The following is a 22,583-nucleotide window of genomic DNA, read 5'->3' as shown; positions in this document are numbered from 1 at the left end:
CAAAGATGGATGGATTAAATAGTGTCTGTATGCGAGAGCAATGGTATATCGTACATAGATGACCGTGGTTAGCGAATATGTTCTACAATAATGAGTGGGATCAGCGGTCCTGCAAATCAGGGGGGATGAACGAATCGTCATAAGCCGGCGGAGGAACATCTTGATCATGGTGTTGACTACTGAGCGCCATCCTCGAAGACTCGGTCTTCAACTGCGTGTTCTCCCGTTCCAACTCCTGGATCCTTCGCTGCATTTCAGCGACACGATTGTCATGGCCCGCCCTCTCCTGCTGCATCTCCCGGATTCTAACCTTCATCCCTTCGTTCTCCCTTGTCACCACTAACAGCACTTGCTGGAGATGATTATCCTCCTGGCTTGATTGTAGCTGTGCTGTCAATTGCTCCAATTCCTGGACCTCCATCTGCAACTCGCGATTCTTCCTTTGTAGATCCTCGATCTGTGTTGTGTCGCGACTAGAAAGGAGGAGCTGCTCCCTCGACCTCTCCGCTGCCCGTACGCGTTCCTTGAGCCCTTGGTTCTCTCGAGTGATGTCCCGCAACAGAACACGGAGTTCTCGTGCACTATTAGCTGTATCTGGCTCGGACATCACCTTGGTCATATCCGCCAGTCTCGTCTTCAGCTCTCCATTTTCCCTCTCGAACTCCTCCATTGCATGCCTCGCATCCTCAATCTCGCTCCTGTAGTTCGCTTCTGCAGAACGCAACTCCCGTATCTGCGAGGTGAGGTTTGAGTTCTCCCGTTTCGACGCCTGCAACATCCCTGTGGCTTGCTGGAGCTGATGTTCAACCTGCTCGAGTTCCGCGACACGGCTAGATAGCCTCTCGATCTCTTTGGTAAGCTCCTCGGAAAGCGCGTTGTCATTGTTTTGCATCTGGGCAAGGACAGAAGCAATGTTGGATTCGAGCTCGGAGATCTTGCCTTTGAGCTCTTCGTTCTCAGTGCGCAACTGTTCGTTCTGCTGGCGATAGTCGTTTTGCTGACCGAGTTGTTCGAGAAGCGTGTTTATCTGCTTTCGGAGCGTCTTGGTCTCGAGCTTAAGTTCTTCGAGTGGATCGTCCTCGCTGAGTGGAGACGCGACGGTTCCGTAGAGCGTTCCTCTTCTCGAGATACTAGGACTTGGAGTTGGATAACGGTTCGGAGAATAAGGCTCTGTACTGAGGAAAGAGGGCATCGAGGGCGGCGTAGACTGCGCATTGGGTGGGCTGCTACTTCGTGGAGTAGCCCCCTCTGATATGGGCGATGGGTAGTGGTTGAAGGACATGGACCTGGAATGACGGAGATGGTCTGATGGAGGTGGTGGTAGGCGAGATGGGCCAGGAATGGGGAGTTCTTTGTCTGTACGAAGGTAGAAGGCGGGCTTAGGCGGCGGAGGTGGGTGCGCCGGTGAAGAGGATATCGACCCTGATCTTGGACGTAAGGAAGGAGGGATGAGGGAAGGGGGGAGTGTCTGTGGGATGTCCTTTCCTTTCAGCTTCGAATGCGTTAGGTGCATCGCGACTGCAAACTCTTCTGCATTGAGATGGACATCCTTTCGCATTGACGCCAGATTACTGCCAAATGAAAATCCCCGCGTTAGACACAATCACTCAGACGCAAGATAAGAGGATCATCGAGAAGTAAATGGCAAAGACTGACCAAATCTGGGAAAGGTCTTCTTCTGCTAACTGATACTGTTGTAGATGGTTGACAACGTCATCTTTGGATACCAACCCTCTACTGGTGGGATCGAGTTCTGAGAAGGATCGATCGTATTCTGCCTTTTCGCGAGGTAGAACCATCCATGGCTTTGTTGCCGTCTTTGGCTTGACAACAGGAGGCTTGGATGGAACACTAGGACTTCTTGCTGGAGGGACTGGGGGCAACCGAGGGCTAGGCATCGGGATGACTGGCGTTTCTCCTGGCGCAAGGAATGGCGATTGTAGTTCGTTGACCACTGCGCTGGTAACTCTATGGAGTTCATCGTGGACTTCGGGGGGTATTGACTGCGGTACGGCTGTAAGATGACAAGACCGGAGTGCTTGAATGAGATACATTCCCAAAGCGAACTCGTAGAAGTTCAGTCGTCCCCGGCTGGTGGTATCGAGCAAAGTCCTGACGAACTGTCAGAACCTTGTGGAAACAGAACAGAGGATCGACCTACCATATCAGCGACAAGTCTTGATAGGCTAAGTTGAAAGACATGAAGATATCGCGCACTTTGTCACCTGGCGCAACGTGTCAGGGCTTCAACCGCGTTCCACGAGAGGTTGGGCGCACCTTCGAGGTATCCGTCTACAAGACCAGAGTTTTGAAACATTTGATAAAACTCGTGGACATTGGCAGATCGGATGGGTGGAAAGGTCGACAATGGGGAAAGCCCTGGATCCTTCTGGGGCGGAGGTGGTGGTGAAATGCCTTCAATTGCCGGCAAGGGTCCAGCTAGTCATAGACAATGCAACACGTTCAACAGTTTTCTAAGGAGGGGGACATCGTATAGATAGCACATACGCTTCTCTAACAGTGATTCCGAGAAGGGCCTACCACTCTGCATCCATCCCATTAGCCGGATCGCCACCACCAGTTCATCTTGGGACAATCGCCCGTTGCTGTCTGCATCCGAAAGGCTCCAGATGTCGCGTAGCTCGAGTCGAGAGAGACCGCTGCGGTTAAAGATGTCGACTGCGGCCTGAGCGGTTAAGAATCCTGCTTCGACACTGTTCGTATGTTCGAGGATCTGCTGGACGAATGCGTTCTCTTCATCGCTGGGTGTGACTGTTGGCTTTTGCATGTACGGTCAGTTGCTGCGTCTTGAGCAGAATGGCTGCGTAGTCGTGACAGCTTCTGACTCTTTGATATTTAACCAAAAGAACAGAGCCGCAGCTGAAGAAGGTCGCGGTCAAGCTTGGGTTTGCGCTGAGGCCCTAGCCCCTGATCCCAATATTGATCCAGCACCGCCATCCCCCTTCGGGCTACTGCCCCCGTCTCCAAGGTCCATCACTGCGCTTTGGAACTTGCCGTCTACTGGCGACTATGCTCTCTAGATTAGTTTTCGTGAAAACGAATGCTTGTAGCAGGTGGCTATCGATTCTACAAGGTGACTATGCCTCGGACTGATAGCCAGACAGCCTGAGAAAAGTTGCCATGTACGCCAAGAGTTGATTGAGCTTTCCTAATGCTCGTCAAGCGCAACGTTAATCTCGCACAGCCCGGACAGAAAGCGGGGACTGTAGCCCTTGGCACCTCTCGAATTGGAATTGGGCTACAGCCACTCTACCTGGTACTGTACGGCATTTATAGGAGGGAAGGACGTGTAGTCACTAAGGGGTATACGAAGGGGGTACAATGGTCGACTTCCCCGGAGCCCACTGTCTTCATGGAGGATAACTATCGAAGGCATATATGCATCTTCGTCCTGAGAGTTGGTGTCGATCGAGGTTCCGGAGCGCGTTTGTCCGTCTGAACCCCAGTTTGCGAATAAACATTTCGCTGGCCCCAATGCGAGACTGAAGCGCTCCTTGGGGGTGAAGTAAAGAAACAATGATGTGTGTAGCTGGCCCTTGTGCTGATACGTTAGGTGCAATATAAGCGTCGGAAACAAGCGCAGGTCCTGGTTTTGAGGTACGTGCTTCGGCTGATCTCGATTCAACGGGGAATGTCCATCCAGGGGCCATTGCTGGCAGTATTGTCGGGGTTGCGGCATTCCTCTTGATTATCACTCCGACATTTTTCTTCCTCCGGGCTCGGATTCGATCTGGTAGGGCTTGAATTTGGATTGGGACTCGGGCTTGGACTGGTTCTCGAAGTGGGATCGCCCGACTCGGACGTTTCACGGATATCGGAAGGCCATGGTATCAAGTCTGGATCTGGAACCGCTATATCACCATCCTCTATGAGGAGTTAGTCGAAGGTAATAGGAGATGAAGGCCCTTGGTGCCTCAATAGGCCTCAATACTAACGCGTGGTTGCCTCTTGGAAGGCTTTTGGTTTCGAATAGGACCCGGGGAAGGAATCTGTTGGATTTTGATCGACATGAATGGCCTTCCGTCCAGGTTTATGGCGTCGAGCCTGAATGCATGTTCGCCGGTCTCTAACTCCCTTGAAGTACAAAGCTCCATCCTGTGGAATCGCGGGGCGACAACCGGATGGGCGAAATCTTTACTGTCATTGAAGTCTGCATCCCGAGGCGGAGCTACCGTCTGCCAGTTCATTTCTGACCAGCACAAGAAGAATGCACCAAGCGAATATATGGGGCGCATTGAGGGATCACCTGCGTTTAGTTATTCTCGAGGCGCACAAGCTGTACGATAAGTAGGTTTCCTTTCCCAAACTAAGAATAGAACTTCTCGAGAAGATAGGTCCGGCCAATGCCGAATAGCATGGGCGCTTAAGTGGGAGACCATCCCTACGTTTGGAGAAACATGAAGGCGATTAATAGTGCCTGAAGTTCCGATACGCTGTTAAAGCAGGTACGAAACTTACAGAACGATCATACCTTAGCAGCCCTTTAATCGCGCGTGAGGAAGGCTGCGACTGGACAAAGGATTTCGAATTCACCGGGACGTCAACTGCGAGGTCACTTGCAGAAAGGCACGTTACGCATGATGGATCAGCGTACGTAGTTGTGCAATGGTGTAATTAAGATTTGAACATGGTTATTTTCCCTTCCCTGCAAAGTGAATATGGCGGTGTACACGCTGGTGGGGATGCTGTGGCTGTGCTAGTTCGTTGGCGTTGTTTAGTTTGAAGAGGCTCGGTAAGCAATGCCATCAACTTGAAGGACGTCTACTTGCCCTTGACTATAGCCGCCATTCGACCAAAAGCTCATCGACATCCATAAGCATGGATACCCCCAAACGCTCGGGATCGGCTTCAGCCGACCAGAAAAAGATCAAGCTCAACGTCAACCAAGGCGCCTCCCCCGTCGACCCTGAAAATGCGACAGGAAAGCGAAGCGAACTCGAACCCATACAGTCTGGCGATATTGGCAATCTTCCAAATGAACCCTCTACCTCTTCTGGTCCAGAAACAGGCTCCGGGAAGACAAGACAGCTGAAAGACAAAGACGATGAAGAGGGCGGTGGAGACGGCGATGTGTCAATGGCTGAGGACAACGACTCTGGGGACGACAACGACGACGAAGACCCTGCTCAACTCGAAGCGACGCGTCTGCGTCTCGAAGAACAGGCTAGGAAATATCTGGCAGCACAGACGCACGAAGTCATCATCCCCTCGTACTCTGCTTGGTTCGATATGTCCAAAATTCATCCCGTTGAACGACGCGCCCTGCCGGAATTCTTCAATTCGCGAAACAGGTCCAAAACCCCGGTCATTTACAAGGACTATCGAGACTTTATGATCAACACATATCGCTTGCGACCGACAGAATATCTCACCGTCACCGCTTGCAGAAGAAACCTTGCGGGAGACGTCTGTGCCATCATGCGTGTGCATGCATTCTTGGAACAGTGGGGTCTTATCAACTACCAGGTACTTTCCGTCATTGTCCTCTTTTTGAGTCTGTTTTTGAATAACCACCCTGCAGATTGACCCAGAACAACGACCAGCCACCCTTGCACCACCTTTCACCGGCCACTTCCGTGTCGTCCTTGACACACCTCGCGGATTGCAGTCTCTGCATCCCGGGACACGTCCCACAAACCCGGCCCTCAATGGCGCTTCGAAGCAGCAACCACCGACAGCTCCTGCACCACCAGCCTCTCTCGAACTGCGATCCAACATCTACCAAACCACCGCGAAATCCTCCCGTACCCTCACCACAGCCGAGGCGACCAACCTTGCCAATGGCTCTGCCCCAGTCAAGACCAACGGCCAACTCCCAGCCCCCACTATTCACACCTGCGACACCTGCGGCGCCGACTGCACTCAAATGCGCTACCATTCTTTGAAGGACAAGAAATACGAAATTTGCGGTCCCTGCTATCTCGACGGCCGGTTCCCGTCAACGATGTTCAGCGGCGACTTCGTCAAGCTCACCAACGCTTCGGCGCCCAGCGACGATTGGTCAGACCAGGAGATTTTGCTGTTGCTGGAAGGTGTAGAGATGTACGATGACGACTGGATCAAGATTGAGGAGCACGTTGGGTCTCGCTCGGCTCAACAATGCTTGCGCAAGTTCCTCGAGCTGCCAATCGAGGATCCTTATATCAACACGGAGGGTTCTATGGGTCCTTTACGCTTCGGCCGTATACCTTTCGAGCAGGCAGACAACCCCGTCATGAGCGTCGTCGCATTCCTCGCTGGCGTTGTCAGCCCTTCCGTCGCCTCAGAAGCTGCCAAAACCGCTCTGCACGAGCTCACCGATAAGAACTCGAAGACGACCAGGGACGAAGAGGGACAGTCGGGTGAAGGCGAGGCTCCCAAGGAAACCGACGAGGACAAGATGGATGAAGACAAGGAGAAGACTGAGGCCGCGCAGAAGCCCGCAGAAGAAGGCGATAACATGGCGGTGGACTCCGGCGCAGCAGCGGCTTCAGGGGACCCGCCATCTTCCTCTGAACGCAACAAGCCCACCCCCACCATCCCGCACTCCAAGGTCGCCCGTGCAGCCCACCTCGCCCTCAAGTCCTCCGCCAAAGCCGCTCAAAAACTCGCCGACGCCGAGGATGCCCAGATCAAGAGCTCCCTCGCCCAGCTCATCAAGCTCACGCTTACCAAGCTGGAGCTCAAGATGTCACAGTTTGAAGAGCTGGAGGAGATCTTGGAGGAGGAGAGGAAGAGCTTGGAGAGCGCAAGGTTGGCTTTGGTGAATGAGCGATTGGGTTTGAAGAAGCTCCTGGATGGTGTCAAAGCTGAGTTGGCCAAGACTGGGGGTGTTGTCCAACCAGGGAGCGCGGCAATGAATGCGCTGAATACTCCGCTTGGGACCACTGGACAGGGCACCGTCGCGGCGGAGGTGCCAGGGACGCAGTCTTTAGATGGTAACAATGGCCCTGCCCAAGATGCTCAGATGATGCAGTTGACTTGAGACCTGCTTGTGGAGCCCAGTACATACTCCTCTCTGTCGTTGGACCTGTTCTCTGTGATATCTGCCCTTTTAGCGCCTATTTTGCTGTTGTATAGTTCTGACTCTTTCCTCTTACTCGTCTTGTGTGAAGGTCCTTCGCCTTTTTTTTTGACTCGCGTTTACATTAATGTATTCGATTTTGTACTATTAATCCCTCCTGAATCTGCGAGGACTGGTACCGCGCGAATCATGAGCTTTATTGAGACAAGGCCCCTCTCCTCCAGCTCGCTCAGCGTTTGAGTCACTGGAGCTGGTACGAGGAGGAACGGGTGCGCTCCGAGTCGGAGAGGTGGGAGAGTCCGACTTAGGTTAGGGTTACACTTGTCCGCACGACGGCCGCAATAACTTGTTGTCCGTCCACCATCGCGTCTAATCCCGTTCTCCAATATCCCGCCTTTGGCATAGACAATCACTGCAGCACAAGTAAGGGGAAATCCCCTTGGATTGATAATGACGGTCGCATCTAGACAGACGGCGTCGACTACAGTCCTCGAAGAAGTCGAGTCGGTGAGGAGAACGTCTGAATGACCGCGGTCAAGGCTGATGTCCAGTTATTATTGTCAGGAGTGTATCTACATCGTATATGAGCGCTTTAGTCTCCAGGTTACCTGATACTCGAGTCTGAAAGCTGCCACTTCTTTGTGCCTCATCGCGGCACGCCGCAGAACATCCAGTACTCTCCCGACACAACGGACCCGGAGGGTGATGGCTATCGCCAGGTTCGACACTGAAAACGGGACAAAAGCTTCTCTTAGTCCTGGACGGGGCTGACGACTTGGTTGTCTTGGGCTATTCTTCGAAACCCGCGTGACGTCGGCTAATCACAGCCGACCAATCCCCTCTGAACATGCCAACCCTCTGGCCTTGGCATACAGTTTGTTCGAGCCTCGAGGTGAGTCTCATTCATTCGTCTCAAAGCTACATTATTGTCGATGAAACGAGAGTTTTGATGGAAGTGTTAATTCCTAGATTGTCGCTGATTATGGCATTCACATGACGCTTTCCTCGATAATTACGGCTTCACTAAAGTAGGCGCGATTCGTGTGCACTGAGTGTGCGCGAACTCCTGTGTCAAGTCGTTATCAAAAGAGCGTAAGGCAATGTGTGCACAAAGTGCAAACACGTATGCCCTCGCTCGAGCGGATATCCGATATGATCACCTCGAGACGCTAAAGTAGCGTGCCATTTTGTCCAGCAGTTTCGGACATGACAAAAAACTTCGAAGGGACCATCATTTGGTAACCACTTACGCATTGTCAATCCTTTTGGAGCGCTCGTGTGTTTTTCCTTACCCCGGGATCACCGTGTCTTGTGGCCTGCATCCCCTCACGGGGCCTTTGCGTCACTAAACCTTAGGCCTATGTGGTGGAAGGTTGACTGAATGGACCCCGTGTCTCTCGGTCCATACTTACCCCTTGCGCTCTCTGGCCAAGGAAAACGAATAGAATTGGTGAATCCACAAACTCTGCGCTGTACCTGTTGGTGGGTGTCGGAAACCCTCTCATCTGTCGCATCTCACGTTCTGAACCTACATAGGCGCCCACAAACCGACCACAAGATTACCTCTCGCCGCAGAGATCTTCATCTCGGCATGTCGACACGTGATCTACTCACCTTATTGTTGGTGCGTCGGTCCTCGTTCAAGCGTCTATCCGTTGCACGTCTTGAAGGCCGCGGAGGGCCACAGATCGATTTTGGAATGTTGTCAGGGCACCCTTTTGTCTGTATCGAGCCTGGTTCTTGATGCGGCGGATGGGGTGTACCGACATGCGGTACTGATCTTGCATATCTTGCATACACTCATATCCTCTTTTAGAATGGTGATATCATATAAAATGCCTGAAGGGCGACATACTCAAGACACGGCTCCCACTTCAAGATACGAGCATGCCCACTGGTTCTCTACAACCTCCCTTGCCCGACTCCATCCGCTCCGGTCGACGGCAATCAGGGGCGACGGTGGACAGCACCAGGACGGTTCTACCTATGTATTCTCCTCTCGGCGAACCACACACTCCCACTGGAAGGGGTGGTATGGAACACGACAATGGGTCAGAGGTCGGAAGCCACAGAAGCAATTTAACAGGCTACAGCGCAGGTCAACTCTCCCATCTTCGTTCTCCAAGCTATTCTACACTTGCACCTTTGGGACATGAAGTGGTTGCTGATGCTTCCGACTCAGCAAGTGTTCGAACGGTGGTTGCATCGCGGAATAGGCCTCCTCGTTATTCGACCATCGCGCCCGCCGACGGGGCTCGTGAAAGTCAACTGGCTGACCAGTACCCCCTCACCTTCCAGCTCCGCAGTGGCCTGAAAAACAGGCCTTGGGCAACCCTTTGGATTCGGGACTCGCGAACGATTGAAGGACGTCGCCCAAGGACCCTCAAAGTACTAGGAAACGAAACGATATCCGGTGTCTTGGAGCTGGACCTCGAGAGCTCGCAAAGCATCACCTCCATCAAGATTAACGTATGTTCAACTTACCCTTGGGCAACCAGCTCTATTAATAATGATATTCAGATTAAAGGAAAGGTCATCACAGGTTTCCTCGACGATCATGCATTCAACATCGTCGACACCGCTATCACCATATGGGATCGGACTTGCGGTGATCCCAGGCACACGACGCCGGGTATCGCTTTTGGAGGGAAGTTCAGCAGCGGCCTCTATCGCTTCCCATTTTCCTTTCCCTTTCCTACCCATGTCAACGCCTCTAGTCTGGCAGCAGTTGATGCGACCGCCTCGCCCACCTTTTCCACTGAGGATTCCACTCACGGACATATCATTACGCCGTTTCTCGGGGCGCAACCTGACCCTCCTTCAACAAGCACACTGCCCTCGAAGGGGGATCGTTCCTCCTTTCTTCGCTTTTTGACACGATCCGACCATCCTTCGGCTTTGTCCACCCCCTCCAGTCCAACCCTTGGGGTGACTCCAGCAGCGGAATCTTCCAGAGCAGGGTCGGACACTATCCATGGCAATGTTGCCTACTCAGATGTCTATCCCCTTCCACCAACCTTTTTGGAACGCGGTGTCAACGCCAACACCAGGTATGAGCTCACGCTCTATATTTCTCATGGGAAGCTTCGTGGAGACAGCCGGTATGTTTTCAAACAGCTGCATTGCAACCCTATCTGACTAATTCGTTTGCAGTCTCCGAGTGCCTGTTCACTATACCCCCTTTTCTCAACCACCGCCATCTTCGTTGGCACGTGCCTCGGCGTACAGGGAAGGTCTTCCCATTCCGACACCACTCCTAGATCCAGCTGGGTGGTTTACGCTTGCACCTGTCTGGATTGCAGGATCGGTCGAACAGAGACGCGTGGTATTGGAGTGTACATTGTCTTTGGCTCAGCCGGTACGTCCCATCCAGTAATCTTCCCTCAGTCATCTTACAGGCTCTTCCAGCTATCTTATGCAAGAGGGACGCATGTGCCGTGCTATATGCGTCTGGCTTGTGACGACCAGCGTGCTTTGGATCTCCTTGCCGTCCCGGATGCATTGTCTGTACATCTGACTCGTCGCGTTCGGTTTCGCAGCTCCCTTGGAGGTAAGCATGGCCAGATCCTTTGGGTGAAAACCTGATGATTGACTGACCGTACGCAGGTAAATCCATTAAGGCCGGCGACGCTAGTTACATGAATGTCACACCCGGCCAGGCAATGCCACTTTCGCTCTCTGACATCATGGTCGCCAGTAAGCGAAGAAGCAATGATAAGAGTCCAGAATCCAGTTCTCGCCAAAGGGTCCCCTCGGTAGGTCCCCATCCGTCTGGGAATGTTGCGGTGAAAGCCCCTTCTGAGGGAGAGGACCTGCGTTCTGAACGGACGAGTGTGGCGATTGCTGCTGGCAGTACATGGTGGATCCCGCCGAAAGCGAGCATTCAAGCGTCGACAATCCGAGTCCTCGAAGGAGAGATACCTCTGCCACCAGACTTGTACCCCTCCAGCTCATTCCCCGCATTCTCCGTCGAAGTAGGTCTGCAAATCCTGAAATCGACTGGCCCATTCTAACCTGATGTACTCCAGTACAGCGTCGAGATGCTTCCATTTAAGTCTCCTCCGTTCCTTACGGATGTTGAACTTCCAGAGCAAAGCACTGTGTGCAGTCGCCAGCCCGTAACCATTGCAAGTTCATCACGGACAGATGAACCCGTTGCCGTACCCTTTGCTATCCGGCAATCGGGGAGTGCTCGTACGGCAATAGCACATCGCGGGAGCGAAAGCCAGGAAATTGAAGAATACATGGCGAATATGGCTGTCTGCACCAGCAATTGGACGCCAATTGAATGAAAGGTACGTAGGTCCCAATGTGCGGTGCCCATCTGGTCCTGAACTCCCGACTCCCAGGTACTAGGGCATCTCGGCGAAGATTCAGTCGCACCTGTTGTTTTGGAACAACTATCAAACCCTTCTAACTGCAGTCAAGGGGTGATGCATTAAACGCAAAGTCTGATACATCGGTCCTAGTGATCAGCAGAAAGATGGACCCTACTGCCTACTGGACATACACGGGCATTCTATTCCGCGCTCTCAGGGTCTTTATGTCGAAGTCCCTTACTTATATCAGTTCCCATTTTACATTACGGCGACTGTGTCCTATATACCCCCTTCCAAAACCACTCTAAAATGTCGGATTCCATTGACAATACCAACGACAACGGCAACTCTCCACCTGAGATCCCTCCAACAGCCCCTGCAGGCATCCTCGTTTGGACTCAACCACCCATCGCAACTTCTACCTCATACTTGAAACTCGCACCTAACAAGCTAGTGACCTTCGGCTGGAACTTCTCCTACGTCCTTGCCACACCTACCCAGCTATCGGTCTCAGCAGCTTGCAGTGGCGGGAATACCTATCCCGTGGATGTCATCCCAGGGACGGCGACTCAGGTGGTCTGGGACATGTACGGGTACCAAAGCGAACATCCAGAGCTCCCGCTTCCGCAAGCAGTGTGTACGCTGTTGGTTCAGCCCGATGACAGGACGTTTGGTTCGAGGGATGGAGGGTACCTGAGTCCGAACAATGAGTTGAGGGTTGCCATTTATAAGCCTCAGCCGTACACTCCTCTTGCCGATGGTACGTGTCGAAAACTTTCCGTTCCTTCTTTATTGGTTTGGGTTGACGCTCAAGGATCTATTGTACTACCAGGTTGGAGTTGCGTTGATTGTTCCAACGCCGGGAGGTTCGTGCCGCACCCGGCGGCGGTGAGCCTAATCGACCATTTTGATAGGTTTTCTCTCAGGAATCCATTTTCTGAGAGCGAATCATCGCTAGCGTCAGCGACCAGAGAAAGGGATGAGAGGTTTTGATATGGCTTCAAAGCGGACAAAATGCATGGACACGGTCTTCTACCCTCCTTCCCGTCTCTTCGGACAGTCGGATCCTTGTCTACCTCCCAGACTCAGGCCTATAATCATTAACCACTTAATACTCCAGGCGAATCAATCGTCCATTCAGAACAACGAAGTAATGTACAGACTAATACAGACAATGGTGTACACACAGACAACATCCAAATGCGAGCAAAGAACGAATGTACAAGTGGAAACGAGCGAGCGAGTAATTAGTGCAACAAGATTTCAGGGCTTTCAGGGCAGCGTGAATCGATGAAGAAGAAAGCGCGAAGATGTCTAAAGAAGTCCGGAGGATGAATGCATGCCAACAATGTAAAAGCAGGGGATTATGCACGAAGGAGGTATGACTGACTGTGAAGCAGCGAGCGGGGCGTATGGTGATGTAGAAGGATCGAGAGCAGTTTTCGTGACATAGAGAGTTCGCGCCGAAGGGAAACCGAAAAAAGGGGCCGTTCAAGCGCCCGAGCGCTTAACTGCATCCGCCTGGCATCAGCTCGTTCTTGGGCCAAGGTTGTCCATACTGCTCCCAGGTCGTCAAATTAGGATTCGTATACGCCTCTTTGTATCTGAAATAAAAAGGTCAGCACCGTCAAGACCATCCCATAGAGGGAGTGCGGAAAGGGAGGACATACGTCTCGATATAGGCAGCAGTAGGGAATTCCTTCGGATCACACCCGATGTTCTTTGCGCCTTTAGGCTGGTACACCCGGACATAGTCAATGCTCATGACTCCCGGGAAGGTTAGTCTTTCCGTCTCGATCAAGCCAAAGTTTTCAGAGATGCCGACGTTCATGATGATGTACTAGTGGTAATGGAATGTTTAAGTGAGACCAGCCCCAAGGGAAGTGGCAAGACGTACCATGGGCTCCAGAGGCATGGGGCGTGCAGAGATTTCAACTTCGGGGTCTGGGCCCATAGCAGCTGAGAAGACAGTCCACGCTCTCTCGTTGTTATTGTACCACGTAATATAGGCGTCGTCGAATCTATAGTCATTCATCAATGAGCGCGACCAGGAAAGGAGGACAGATAGACTCGCCCAGGCTTATACTCGAACCCATACGTCGTAAAACATCCTCCATCCAGCTCGTAGCAAGATTGGTTGGTCAAAGCCAATCCGCTAGTAGTTTGCTGGAATACACCTCCACGATACGTATTGGGTGCAGTAACATCTGGATCATCGAATATCATTGCATCAGACACGTTCAGAGTTCGGTACCTGGCGTTGAAAGGTGCCCATTGGGACGAGAGGGAGACCTATCCGTCGAGTTAGCGAACAGGCATCTCCGCTGTGATCCCGGATATCGTGAAACGTACGTGTCCGACACCTTGATCCACAGTAGCCTCGATAACGTCTATCTCCGGAGCTGCGCGGCCGACGTAGACGCCGTTGGACCTGACAGGACCAGGGTGGGACTCTCCTGGGCAGGTACAGGCAGCTAGCGAACGAAACTCTTTAAGTTGCGAACATCACTGCAAATGCCGAGATACTTACACAGACGCTGACCAGGGAGGTATGACTAGAGTGCAGTAAAATGGAAGTGTCAGAGCGTGGTACCGGCAAGAATATTTGGCAACATACCAGGGCATCGAAGTTGGCAGGATCTCCCTCCGTGGTCGCGAGTAGAGGCAGCGATGTTCCTGGGTATGTCTGATTGGGCAGGGTGCCGACATCACAGGAGTCGTAGCTATACGGCCACTAGGAAACGCAAATTCTGAGTCTATATCAACTGAGAGGTTTTTGGTTACTCACTAAGCCCTCCACACTGGCACCATATCCGGCGCGACCTAGGTTTCCCATTGTCCAGCTTCAGAGGAAATCAATTGACAGTCAGGCAAATTGGGACGGCCAAAGATATCACATACACTGCAGGCCAATGGCCACTGAAAGCTCATTTTGTCAATACAACACCAACGCACTAACCATTCGGGGGCAAGTCTCACCTGATAGAACTGGATCCCGGAAGCCGAACCATGACTTCGATCAGGCCACCGGTGAAGCAGAATTTGTTCCTTGGTACGAGGGTGAGCTCAAGTCCCAGAGGCACAAGTTAAAGAAGTTACCAGCTTTGAACCTAAAGAGCATTCAGTTGGCCAAAGGCGATTCGCAGACTCGAGGGAGGACTTACCATGGCCGACTTGTATCGCATATTGTGATTTAAAGACGGATCGGCAACCTCGTCGATAGTGATCTGCAGTGCCCCATTGGCGGTGGTTACTAGTACATAGTCAGTCAATCAGGCGTCACTTCACTCTCGACAAGCGCCAATCCATTGACACACCTTGAGCAGGATCATACCACTCCAAATCATTCTATCACCCAAGAACCGCAATGAGAAGACATAACGTCATGTTAGCGCCAATCCACAGCTATCAAAACGAACGAGATAGGAAGAGGAAGAGCGCTTACCGTTCCCCAATAATGCAAATCCACGGCCTCCCAGTACGGATCATCCCCAGGATAAAACGTCCGTCCATCCTCGTTGAACTCGTCCGAAAAGACCAACTCGAATTCCTCCCCTCTCAGATAGGATATCTTCGTATACGCCTCCCGAGGAGTATCTTTATCAATCAAGCCGTAGTTTCCGGCAAAAGAGGGGATTTGACCAGACGCGTTGATACCGCCTAGGTTGAACCCTCCTTGGGTTGTATAATCCACCTTTGTGAAATGCGAGATCAAGGGGTAACCTATTGATTCTAGGGTCAGCGCACTGTAAGGCTTTCAAGACGATAGGTTCGGACATACCGCCACTAAAACAACCATCGTTCAATTTTTAGGTCGTCAGCGCCATGTCGGGTTCGTCGGAGTACCACGTAGGAGCGAGGTACACTCACAAGAGCATAAGCAACCCAATGATAAGAATCGAGAGACACCCCACATTCGACAACCCTCTCGAAGTGAGCAGTGAACTCCCAAAATCACTCCTTCGATCTCGTTTAGGATCCGGGTTGTGCAGGATATCGTCCGGTTCAGGCGTCGTCATGTACAACGACACGCCCCATGTTCTCGGTGAAGGCGATAGAGAATACTACATATCCCACTGTCAGAAAGCTATCCCCGAAGTGCAAACACTACACAAACCTTGTCGGCAAAGGACTAGATAAGTACCCCATAGCCAAGAAAACCTCGTTAATTAGGCCAAGAAACTAACAGCAAGTGATAAACGACCCACCGCATGGCCAGATGACGGCGGGCCAGTCTTGAGCGGTACATTGTTCTTTGGTCCAGCCAGAAACACCGCTTCATACCTCCCTTCCTCCTGTGCGCTACGCCTATGCGTTGGGAGTAAACTCGTCCTCGACGACGAGACGGTCGAGCTTGGCGTTCTGTACATCGTCGGGCTGCCCCTTTGATCGTCGTCAAAATGCTTCCGAGGCTTGCGTTTCTGGTCGACTATGTACCGGCGAAGAAAGACTTGTAATAAGTAGAGAAAGACAGTACGCGCTCGCGCGTAGTATTAGTACGGATCTTCAAAGAGAGTGAGCGTTGAGGGTAGAAACCGTTGAGCGTCGCCGCCGCCCATTGGAGCTGCCAAAAGCACAACAATAACTGTTTGGGGACAAACACTCTCAAATAGGAAGGTGCTAGCCCCTATCCCTATCCGCAGTGACGCGACGGAGACTAGCCTCAGTGTCGGCGTAAACTAGATCCCAAAATCCCTCCAGGATTCTCTCAATAAGGGCGTATCCCGAACATCAACCAACTCGGACTTTGTCGCGGCGAGGTGAGGTCAAGCGTCGAGAACTTCCTTCGGGAACATTGAGAAGCACCAATTTAACGCAGCCTCAAGGAACCGTCGTAACCAATTGTGTACGGTGGGAAACATTGCGTCGAGAACTTGACATACATGTGTACAACAGACAGGATTGCGTAGGATATCGAATGTCTATGGAACAAAAAGCCTATAGTTAGTCACAGAGGTCAGAAATCGCAGGGTACATCCGTGAAGTCGAAGGCGGGTATCCCTGAAACGCTTGCTAATAATAATACAATCGAGGGACAAAAATCGAAAAAGAGATCTGAAACAGGAAGTGTACAATCCCAGCCAGCCGGAAGAAAGTTAGTTGGTTGTTTTGAGTGATGTTTTGAGTTGCATTGCGTTGACGTTGTTGTGTTATTGCAGTAGTCGAAAGTGAAATCGTCGGTTGTTGGTATCACGAGTTCAAAGCCTCATCCAATCTATCCAGTTCCTCCTTTGCAGAAACAAGAACCTCCTTAATGTGAATCAATCCCAGCTGCGTTCCTCGAAGATGACAAACACTCACCGTAGCCATAGTCTGCCGAACCTCGTCCTTAATCTCCTTCCACCGCCCCTCATATACCCTCAACATCTCCGCATACTCATCCCTCTGCCTCCGGTCTCCCCTAATCGCAGTCCGAATCACAGCCCTCAACACAAAAATCCCCGCAACCCACTCAGCTTCATCATCCTCCCACACCGCATCCCTCGCCACCATCTCTGAAAACACACGCGCAGAGGTATACGTATAAGCACCCGTCGAATCAGGTCCACCTTCCCTCCCCAACCCAATCATCCCACTTTCCAACGCAGCAGCATGGATCCTTGCCCAATGTATATGATCCTTCCTCCTCTGCCTCTCCACCGCTATCCTCTGCATATCCTCCGTCAACGATGAAGAAGTCGACGCCGGGCCCACCCCAACTCCCACCCCAACCCCAACACCAGCAGCACCCCTCCCATATCCATGCGGCGACACCAACCCGCTCCCGCCACCCGTCGAAGTACCCAACAAACTCGCCACAGGCACCCACACCGAATTCTTCCTAATCTGCGTAAACAACGCCCTCGACGCCGCCAAACTCCCACACGCCCCCGCATGCACCAGCGACGGCGGGAAATACCTCGAGGCTTCCTGGAATCTTGATACAAGCGTATGTGGATTTTCAGAGAGTGTAGCCCCGAAAAGCGCTTCGACGACTGGGGTGAGCGGGGTATGCGAGGGGTGGCTCAGGACGAAGGATTGGATCATTTGCGCGAGGATGGAGGGGTCGAGGTTGGGGGAGAGGAAGGCGTCCCGGAGAGTGTCCTGGGTGATATTTTGGGTGAGGTTCATAGGCGCCATAGAGACTGCGTGTGTCGATATGGGATGCGCATGAGTGCCAGGCTGCGTTTGCTGCTGTTGCGGTTGCTGAGGTGTAGGCCCAGGCGTATTTGAATGGCTTGCCATTGAAGGGCCCTGAACCATACCACCATATCCCAGTTGCTGGCCAATAGAGATAGGCTGTTGCTGGTGTTGTTGTTGTTGCTGTTGCTGCGAACTAGCAGTCATAACCGGGCTCGAGCTCGTCGACGGATGCGTAGCATGGTCCACATGCTGAGTCGCATACCCCGTCAAACTAGCTTGCTGTTGCTGCTGTTGCGTCGGCTGGGGCGTCACTTGAGCCTGAATGGAAGTCCATGCTACAGTTGGAGAAAGACTCGTCGAACTATCCCCAGCTGTAGAGAAAAAGTCAATAATAAGCCGAATAGAAAAGAAGTATACGAGGGTTACATACATTTGTCAATGATAGCCTGCTCAATAGACTGCTTCTTTACCGACCGCGGCTTGCCCTCCGCCTTGCGCCTATTCCGTCCAACCGTATTCTTGAACCAGTTATAGATTTGCTGGAGACATGCAAAAAAGGACATTGGCACACAAACGCGAGGCAGGGGCGCGATGACTCCGGTATACCACACACACCTCTTTAAACCTCGAATCCCCCTCTTCTAAAGTATGGAACTCATGTGGTAGTCCATAGGTATCAATGAACTTTTGAGCCTGCACCAACGCATACTTCTTCGCATCGCCCCGCACAGAGCCATGACTTCTCCGTTCGAATTCAGGGAGATGGCTGGCATTATTTCATACCGGTGGCCACGCACATGCACCCAAAAAGTCAGAAACGAAGGTTCTCCTAAAGGTAGAACTGAAATCCTTACCTCTTCAGAAAAGCAAGCTGTTGCTCTGTGTACGATTTGGGGAGCCTAGGTTTCACCCTAGGATCGGACATCTGAAAAAGTCGAAATCTCCAGAATTCGAAATCTTTGCAATCGAGTCTGGTTCGCGAGGATTGGACAGAGAGTACCCCGGCAACCGTCAATCAACCCAGCACCCTGCCAAGGGAATCTTAGTACGGCAGTCGCCGAGATTCAAAGTACGACCGCCCTCAGGATTCTTACAGCCACTCCGAAACTGCAAGGCTCTAAATCCTAGTGTATTATCTGCATTATACGATGGGGTATACTTTGATATATGCGGTAAAGAAAGATGCGCGTGTAGTAACATTAGTAACTTCGGCAACGAAAACGAATGGGCGCAAAGTGCATCTAGTTTTTGGGTTTGCGGCTGATGACGAGGTACATTGGCGTGAAGAGCTGCAAGCACATCAGTCACACATCCCGTCGACAAGTACGGATAGAGACGAACCTTGGTCTGACCACCCTTAACCAAAGCCTCACCGGCAATCCGAAGGGATTCACCAACGTCGTGCGTACCCTTGGGGACAAGCCCAATCCACTCCATAATCCGGACAGCATTATGCGTAACAATCTGTCCACTCCAGCTCATCCGCCACACCGTGATGTAATCCCAGAAGGTCTGAGCCTTCCGGATATCGCCCTCAAGAGGGTAATACCAAGGGATAGGATCAGGCCTGTCAGCCAAATCCTCCTCGTGCTCAATCTCGAATCCAACATTCTTGAGCGCCTGGCGGGCAACACGGAGGGGTCGCATCTCGGGGATACCATTGCCCAATTCGATCTGATGCGCGAGTTCCTTGTGTTCGGGGATCGAGGGGTCCCAGGCATCAGTCATGCACCACTCGTAGACGCCGAACTGTAGGCACGGGCGCGTCAATGTTATTGTGGACAGAATGAAATGAAAATGTCACGTACAACTCCTCCGGGCTTCAGGACCTTGAAAATTTCACCGTACACACCTTCCCATGTCGGAGCATGGACAGTCGCCTCGATGGCATACACTACCCCACGAAAATCAGCCGCCTTCCCCACAACAAAAACTAAAAATAGGAAACCCACCAGCATCAAACGAGTTTTCGCCAAACTGCTCAGAGAGCTTCATGAAGTCACCCTTGACAAAGGTGACCTGGTCAGAGAGACCGGCGCGTTGTGTGTAGCGGCGAGCACGTTGAATTTGAAAGTCGTTGTTGTTCAAGCCAACGATGGTGGCGTCCGAGAATTGAGCAATCTCACGGGCAGGGCCACCGACACCACAGCCGACATCGAGGACACGCATACCGGGGCGGAGGTTCATTTGGGCGGCGAGGTAGTGTTCATGGCGAGCGAGGGAGGCGTGGAAGGCTTCGCCCTTGTAGAAACGGGAGAAGTGGAAGGACTGGGCCCAGCCGTACTCGTACAACTCGGTAGCACCATCATAGTAACCTAACGAACAACATATCATTAGAACTCTGAATTAGTGTATAAAGGGCGACATACCGTTGACGACATCAGTGTACTTGTCGAGGCGGGCATTGTTGTCCTCTTCGCCCTCGGCCTGCAGGTCCTTCTTCCAGAACTTGGTGTAGTTCTCAACTCGGTTTTGGACACGGCCGTCCTTGAGAGCGGTGGTGCTGGCAGACATCTTTTGGTGAGGAAGGACCTAAATTGACGTGTCAGTACATTCTCAATTCTGCAGGTAGCCCTGTGACATGGCGGGTCTGGCTAGTCCACTTGCGGTCGTATCAAGGCATCGACGCGAAACGGTTTGAACAGCGACCACGACCACTGTCGACAGCGAGCAGGGAAGTTGGACTCACTTGTGGAGGATGGAGAAGGGGGAAGGGCAGGACCTAGAGAAACACGAATGATGGGTTGCCCACTTTTTATTGGATTTCACGACAAATCAGCTCACTTCTCGGATTTTTCGAAATCGGAGATATCACGTGGCGGCCATAACGCGCCTAACACCACCGCGCTATCTCGTTCGATATAACGGGCCCAGAAATGCCAATTTCCATCAAATGGTCTAACGGCGAGGGGCCTGCGTGTTGTCACACCTCTTACGAACCAGCAACAGCCCTGCAAACTAAGCGACAGAATCTATGTTCACGCAGTACATGTTTACAGGGAGGAATGCACGGATACAGCGGCTGACGACAATAGGGTATACATAGCGACAAGAGTAATGATTAGGCGTAAGGACGCATAAACACGAATTACAACGTAGGGTAGCATAAGACACGAATCCAATTTACGCAGCAGCAGCGGCAGGTGCGGCTGCTGGAGCACTGGCCGCGGCAGTGTAATCCTACAACGAAACAGTAAGAAACGGTTCTCCAAGTTCCAAGTAAATGAAGTAACCCACCTCCATTTCGGCATCAAGATCGGCGGCAGTCTTCTGAGGTCGCTCAGAGCGCTTGGCACCAGCACCTCCACCTCGGCCACCACGACGACGGCGGGCAGCAGGGCCACCTCTTGAAACGAACATGAGTTGCGATGAATGGATAGGGACGACAAGGGATCCAACCTTGTGGCAGCAGGAGCAGCCGCAGCAGGGGGAGCGACACGGGCGGAGAGGGGAACTGCTTTGATGGGGTCGACGACAATTTCGATCTTCATCGGGCGTTCTAGAATAGCGAAGGGCGACGGAGGAGAGAGCGAACATTCATTAGCCGGGAGTTCAAGCGAGCGCAACACCAGAATAAGAGAAAAGCGGTGACGGAAAAGTGGACAAGGGCTGTCGACCAACGTCCACAAAGGCCATCTTCGTTACCAGTGTCATCGAAAGCTTTGTCTCTGTCGTCCACTTCCAACAAACTCGACACTCCAAACTTGCATCGACCCCGGACTCTTGACGAAGCCATCTTCTTGACGGCCTTAAGCGGACAGATTGCATGATGTCGTGACATGGTGACAGCCGCTGGTGGTCAGGTGCACCCACACCATGAAGCAACTGAGTACCACATCGCCAATATCGCACAACGACTGCCGAAAAACTCGCCAAACCGCCTCGACATTCATCTGCACGGCATCGCGTCGCATCGCACAGTCGATTTGTCGTCCTCGACCGGAACCGGACAGTGATGGAGCCTGTTCCGAATCTGAGAGGGTGATCAAGCCTCACTGACTCCAGGAACATCTGCACAGAATGGGACAGCCACAAGGGCTTCCATGCAGTGGCTACACATACACAAGCACATCCGGGCTGGAGATCTCCAGACTACGCTCCACAGGGGTGGCAACCCCACTTCCAACTTCCAATAGCCGACGGTTCGAAGGGACAGAGACAGGGAGCCACGGATCCACTGCAACTTAGAAGGGTCGAAAGCATTGCGCAAGCAGTGGTGTGTGTGCTTGCCAAACATATAACGGAGGAGATGAACGGAGGAGAGTCGGGATACTAACTGCCATCGATGAGTCGGTTGTTGTATTGCGTGTAGGCCTTGTTGGCATCGCCCTTGCGCGAGAAGTGGACCGCGGCGACACCTTTCGATTTGCCGTTTGCGTCGTAGTGGAGGGTGACATCTCGGAGTGGGCCAACAGTTGAGGCGAAGAGTTCCTTATTGAAAAAGGAAAGCGGCGTTAGATTGGGGGTTCGAGCAACGTTGCAACACTGCGCGCGCGTACCTTGACTTGGGCTTCATTCACATCGATAGGGAGATTGGACACGATAATCTTGTCAGCAAGAGCAGGTTGGGCGGCGGTAACTTTGCCAGGTTGAACAGCTGCAGCTGCTGCGCGCGTCTTTTGGGCGGGCGCGGGCGCGGCCTTTCCGAGAATCTGCTGTCGTCCAGTCGAGCGACGGCGAGCAGCACCTCCAGCACCTCCACGGCGTCCACCCTTGGGCTTGGAAGCGATGATCTGCATAAATTGGATCAGAAACACGCGCATTTTTTTCTTTTTTCGTTGCTACTCACCTCGTCGAGGCTCTTGTCCATATCCATAGAGGCCATTATGTAGAATTAAGAAGTGTCGTAAAAAGAAAAAGAACGGTGTACAGGGGAAAAAAAGACGAAAGGCTGACGAAAGGGCGGGGTTGGTGGTGGTTGTTGAAAGGAGGCGTGGGGAGCGTGGCGTGCTGTGCATACCTGTCTTTATGAAGGATGCGGAGTTCTAAATTTCTTTCTCATTCTCCGCCTCGAGTCAGCAATTCCACAAAAAGCTGCGTAAAGCTTCTTCAATTCGTCCCTGAAAAGCAATGTCAAGAGGCGGTGGTCGTGGAGGCTGGGGAGGAGGCCGTGGCAG

General features: G+C 52.3%; 8 protein-coding genes across 8 annotated transcripts; 3 read left to right on the top strand and 5 right to left on the bottom strand.

Moving 5' to 3' along the window:
- Positions 1 to 100: 100 nt before the first annotated feature.
- CC1G_07734 (hypothetical protein) lies at positions 101 to 2,788 on the bottom strand (the record flags this gene model as incomplete). The annotated part of the gene is made up of 5 exons (XM_001832295.1): positions 101 to 1,571; positions 1,657 to 2,112; positions 2,162 to 2,225; positions 2,278 to 2,439; positions 2,509 to 2,788. The coding sequence occupies 5 exons, from the start codon at positions 2,786 to 2,788 to the stop codon at positions 101 to 103; spliced, it is 2,433 nt and encodes an 810-aa protein (XP_001832347.1).
- A 1,440-nt stretch (positions 2,789 to 4,228) lies between these two features.
- CC1G_07733 (Smarcc1 protein) lies at positions 4,229 to 6,985 on the top strand (the record flags this gene model as incomplete). The annotated part of the gene is made up of 4 exons (XM_001832294.2): positions 4,229 to 4,308; positions 4,498 to 4,611; positions 4,839 to 5,487; positions 5,543 to 6,985. The coding sequence occupies 4 exons, from the start codon at positions 4,229 to 4,231 to the stop codon at positions 6,983 to 6,985; spliced, it is 2,286 nt and encodes a 761-aa protein (XP_001832346.2).
- Positions 6,986 to 8,911: 1,926 nt separating this feature from the next.
- CC1G_07732 (hypothetical protein) lies at positions 8,912 to 11,316 on the top strand (the record flags this gene model as incomplete). Its single annotated transcript, XM_001832293.2, has 7 exons — positions 8,912 to 9,493; positions 9,545 to 10,125; positions 10,178 to 10,382; positions 10,433 to 10,574; positions 10,631 to 10,720; positions 10,784 to 10,998; positions 11,053 to 11,316. The coding sequence occupies 7 exons, from the start codon at positions 8,912 to 8,914 to the stop codon at positions 11,314 to 11,316; spliced, it is 2,079 nt and encodes a 692-aa protein (XP_001832345.2).
- A 336-nt stretch (positions 11,317 to 11,652) lies between these two features.
- Positions 11,653 to 12,284, top strand: CC1G_07731 (hypothetical protein; the record flags this gene model as incomplete). The annotated part of the gene is made up of 3 exons (XM_001832292.2): positions 11,653 to 12,103; positions 12,176 to 12,231; positions 12,270 to 12,284. 3 exons carry the CDS (start codon positions 11,653 to 11,655, stop codon positions 12,282 to 12,284), a joined length of 522 nt encoding a protein of 173 aa, XP_001832344.2.
- Positions 12,285 to 12,460: 176 nt separating this feature from the next.
- CC1G_07730 (glucosidase) lies at positions 12,461 to 15,871 on the bottom strand. The gene is made up of 18 exons (XM_001832291.2): positions 15,552 to 15,871; positions 15,461 to 15,475; positions 15,214 to 15,407; positions 15,125 to 15,129; positions 14,789 to 15,066; positions 14,661 to 14,691; positions 14,508 to 14,596; positions 14,443 to 14,453; positions 14,323 to 14,391; positions 14,245 to 14,262; positions 14,132 to 14,186; positions 13,961 to 14,077; positions 13,874 to 13,898; positions 13,696 to 13,817; positions 13,430 to 13,635; positions 13,241 to 13,364; positions 13,014 to 13,183; positions 12,461 to 12,947 (listed from the first exon to the last, which is right to left on the bottom strand). Exons 1-18 carry the CDS (start codon positions 15,711 to 15,713, stop codon positions 12,851 to 12,853), a joined length of 1,788 nt encoding a protein of 595 aa, XP_001832343.2. The 5' UTR covers positions 15,714 to 15,871; the 3' UTR covers positions 12,461 to 12,850.
- A 662-nt stretch (positions 15,872 to 16,533) lies between these two features.
- On the bottom strand, positions 16,534 to 18,391 carry CC1G_07729 (hypothetical protein; the record flags this gene model as incomplete). The annotated part of the gene is made up of 5 exons (XM_001832290.2): positions 16,534 to 16,593; positions 16,645 to 17,837; positions 17,897 to 18,005; positions 18,082 to 18,232; positions 18,321 to 18,391. The coding sequence occupies 5 exons, from the start codon at positions 18,389 to 18,391 to the stop codon at positions 16,534 to 16,536; spliced, it is 1,584 nt and encodes a 527-aa protein (XP_001832342.2).
- Positions 18,392 to 18,580: 189 nt separating this feature from the next.
- Positions 18,581 to 20,180, bottom strand: CC1G_07728 (delta-sterol C-methyltransferase). The gene is made up of 6 exons (XM_001832289.2): positions 20,156 to 20,180; positions 19,836 to 19,998; positions 19,419 to 19,781; positions 19,275 to 19,360; positions 18,808 to 19,215; positions 18,581 to 18,755 (listed from the first exon to the last, which is right to left on the bottom strand). The coding sequence occupies exons 2-6, from the start codon at positions 19,978 to 19,980 to the stop codon at positions 18,708 to 18,710; spliced, it is 1,050 nt and encodes a 349-aa protein (XP_001832341.1). The 5' UTR covers positions 19,981 to 19,998; positions 20,156 to 20,180; the 3' UTR covers positions 18,581 to 18,707.
- Positions 20,181 to 20,447: 267 nt separating this feature from the next.
- On the bottom strand, positions 20,448 to 22,387 carry CC1G_07727 (RNA annealing factor). The gene is made up of 6 exons (XM_001832288.2): positions 22,256 to 22,387; positions 21,966 to 22,199; positions 21,744 to 21,897; positions 20,866 to 20,965; positions 20,704 to 20,812; positions 20,448 to 20,646 (listed from the first exon to the last, which is right to left on the bottom strand). Exons 1-6 carry the CDS (start codon positions 22,289 to 22,291, stop codon positions 20,590 to 20,592), a joined length of 690 nt encoding a protein of 229 aa, XP_001832340.1. The 5' UTR covers positions 22,292 to 22,387; the 3' UTR covers positions 20,448 to 20,589.
- Positions 22,388 to 22,583: the final 196 nt, after the last annotated feature.

Source organism: Coprinopsis cinerea (assembly GCF_000182895.1).
Source record: "Coprinopsis cinerea okayama7#130 chromosome 9 map unlocalized cont3.9, whole genome shotgun sequence".
Classification (NCBI taxonomy): Eukaryota; Fungi; Basidiomycota; class Agaricomycetes; order Agaricales; family Psathyrellaceae; genus Coprinopsis; species Coprinopsis cinerea.
Note: the sequence above shows the minus strand (reverse complement) of the source record. Positions and strands in the feature narration are given on the sequence as shown.

Coding starts and splice junctions, on each gene's coding strand:
- CC1G_07730 (XM_001832291.2), bottom strand. CDS start 15,713: ATGTACAGAACGCCAAGCTCGACCGTCTCGTCGTCGAGGACGAGTTTA. Junction 14,692..14,788: donor ATTTGCATTATTGGGGAACG/GTAAGCGCTCTT, acceptor CTTGGGTGATAG/AATGATTTGGAGTGGTATGA. Junction 13,184..13,240: donor CCATGCCTCTGGAGCCCATG/GTACGTCTTGCC, acceptor CATTACCACTAG/TACATCATCATGAACGTCGG.
- CC1G_07728 (XM_001832289.2), bottom strand. CDS start 19,980: ATGTCTGCCAGCACCACCGCTCTCAAGGACGGCCGTGTCCAAAACCGA. Junction 19,361..19,418: donor CGAAAACTCGTTTGATGCTG/GTGGGTTTCCTA, acceptor TTCGTGGGGTAG/TGTATGCCATCGAGGCGACT. Junction 19,216..19,274: donor TCCTGAAGCCCGGAGGAGTT/GTACGTGACATT, acceptor CCGTGCCTACAG/TTCGGCGTCTACGAGTGGTG.
- CC1G_07727 (XM_001832288.2), bottom strand. CDS start 22,291: ATGGCCTCTATGGATATGGACAAGAGCCTCGACGAG. Junction 21,898..21,965: donor TGAATGAAGCCCAAGTCAAG/GTACGCGCGCGC, acceptor TTTTTCAATAAG/GAACTCTTCGCCTCAACTGT. Junction 20,647..20,703: donor ATCTTGATGCCGAAATGGAG/GTGGGTTACTTC, acceptor GTTTCGTTGTAG/GATTACACTGCCGCGGCCAG.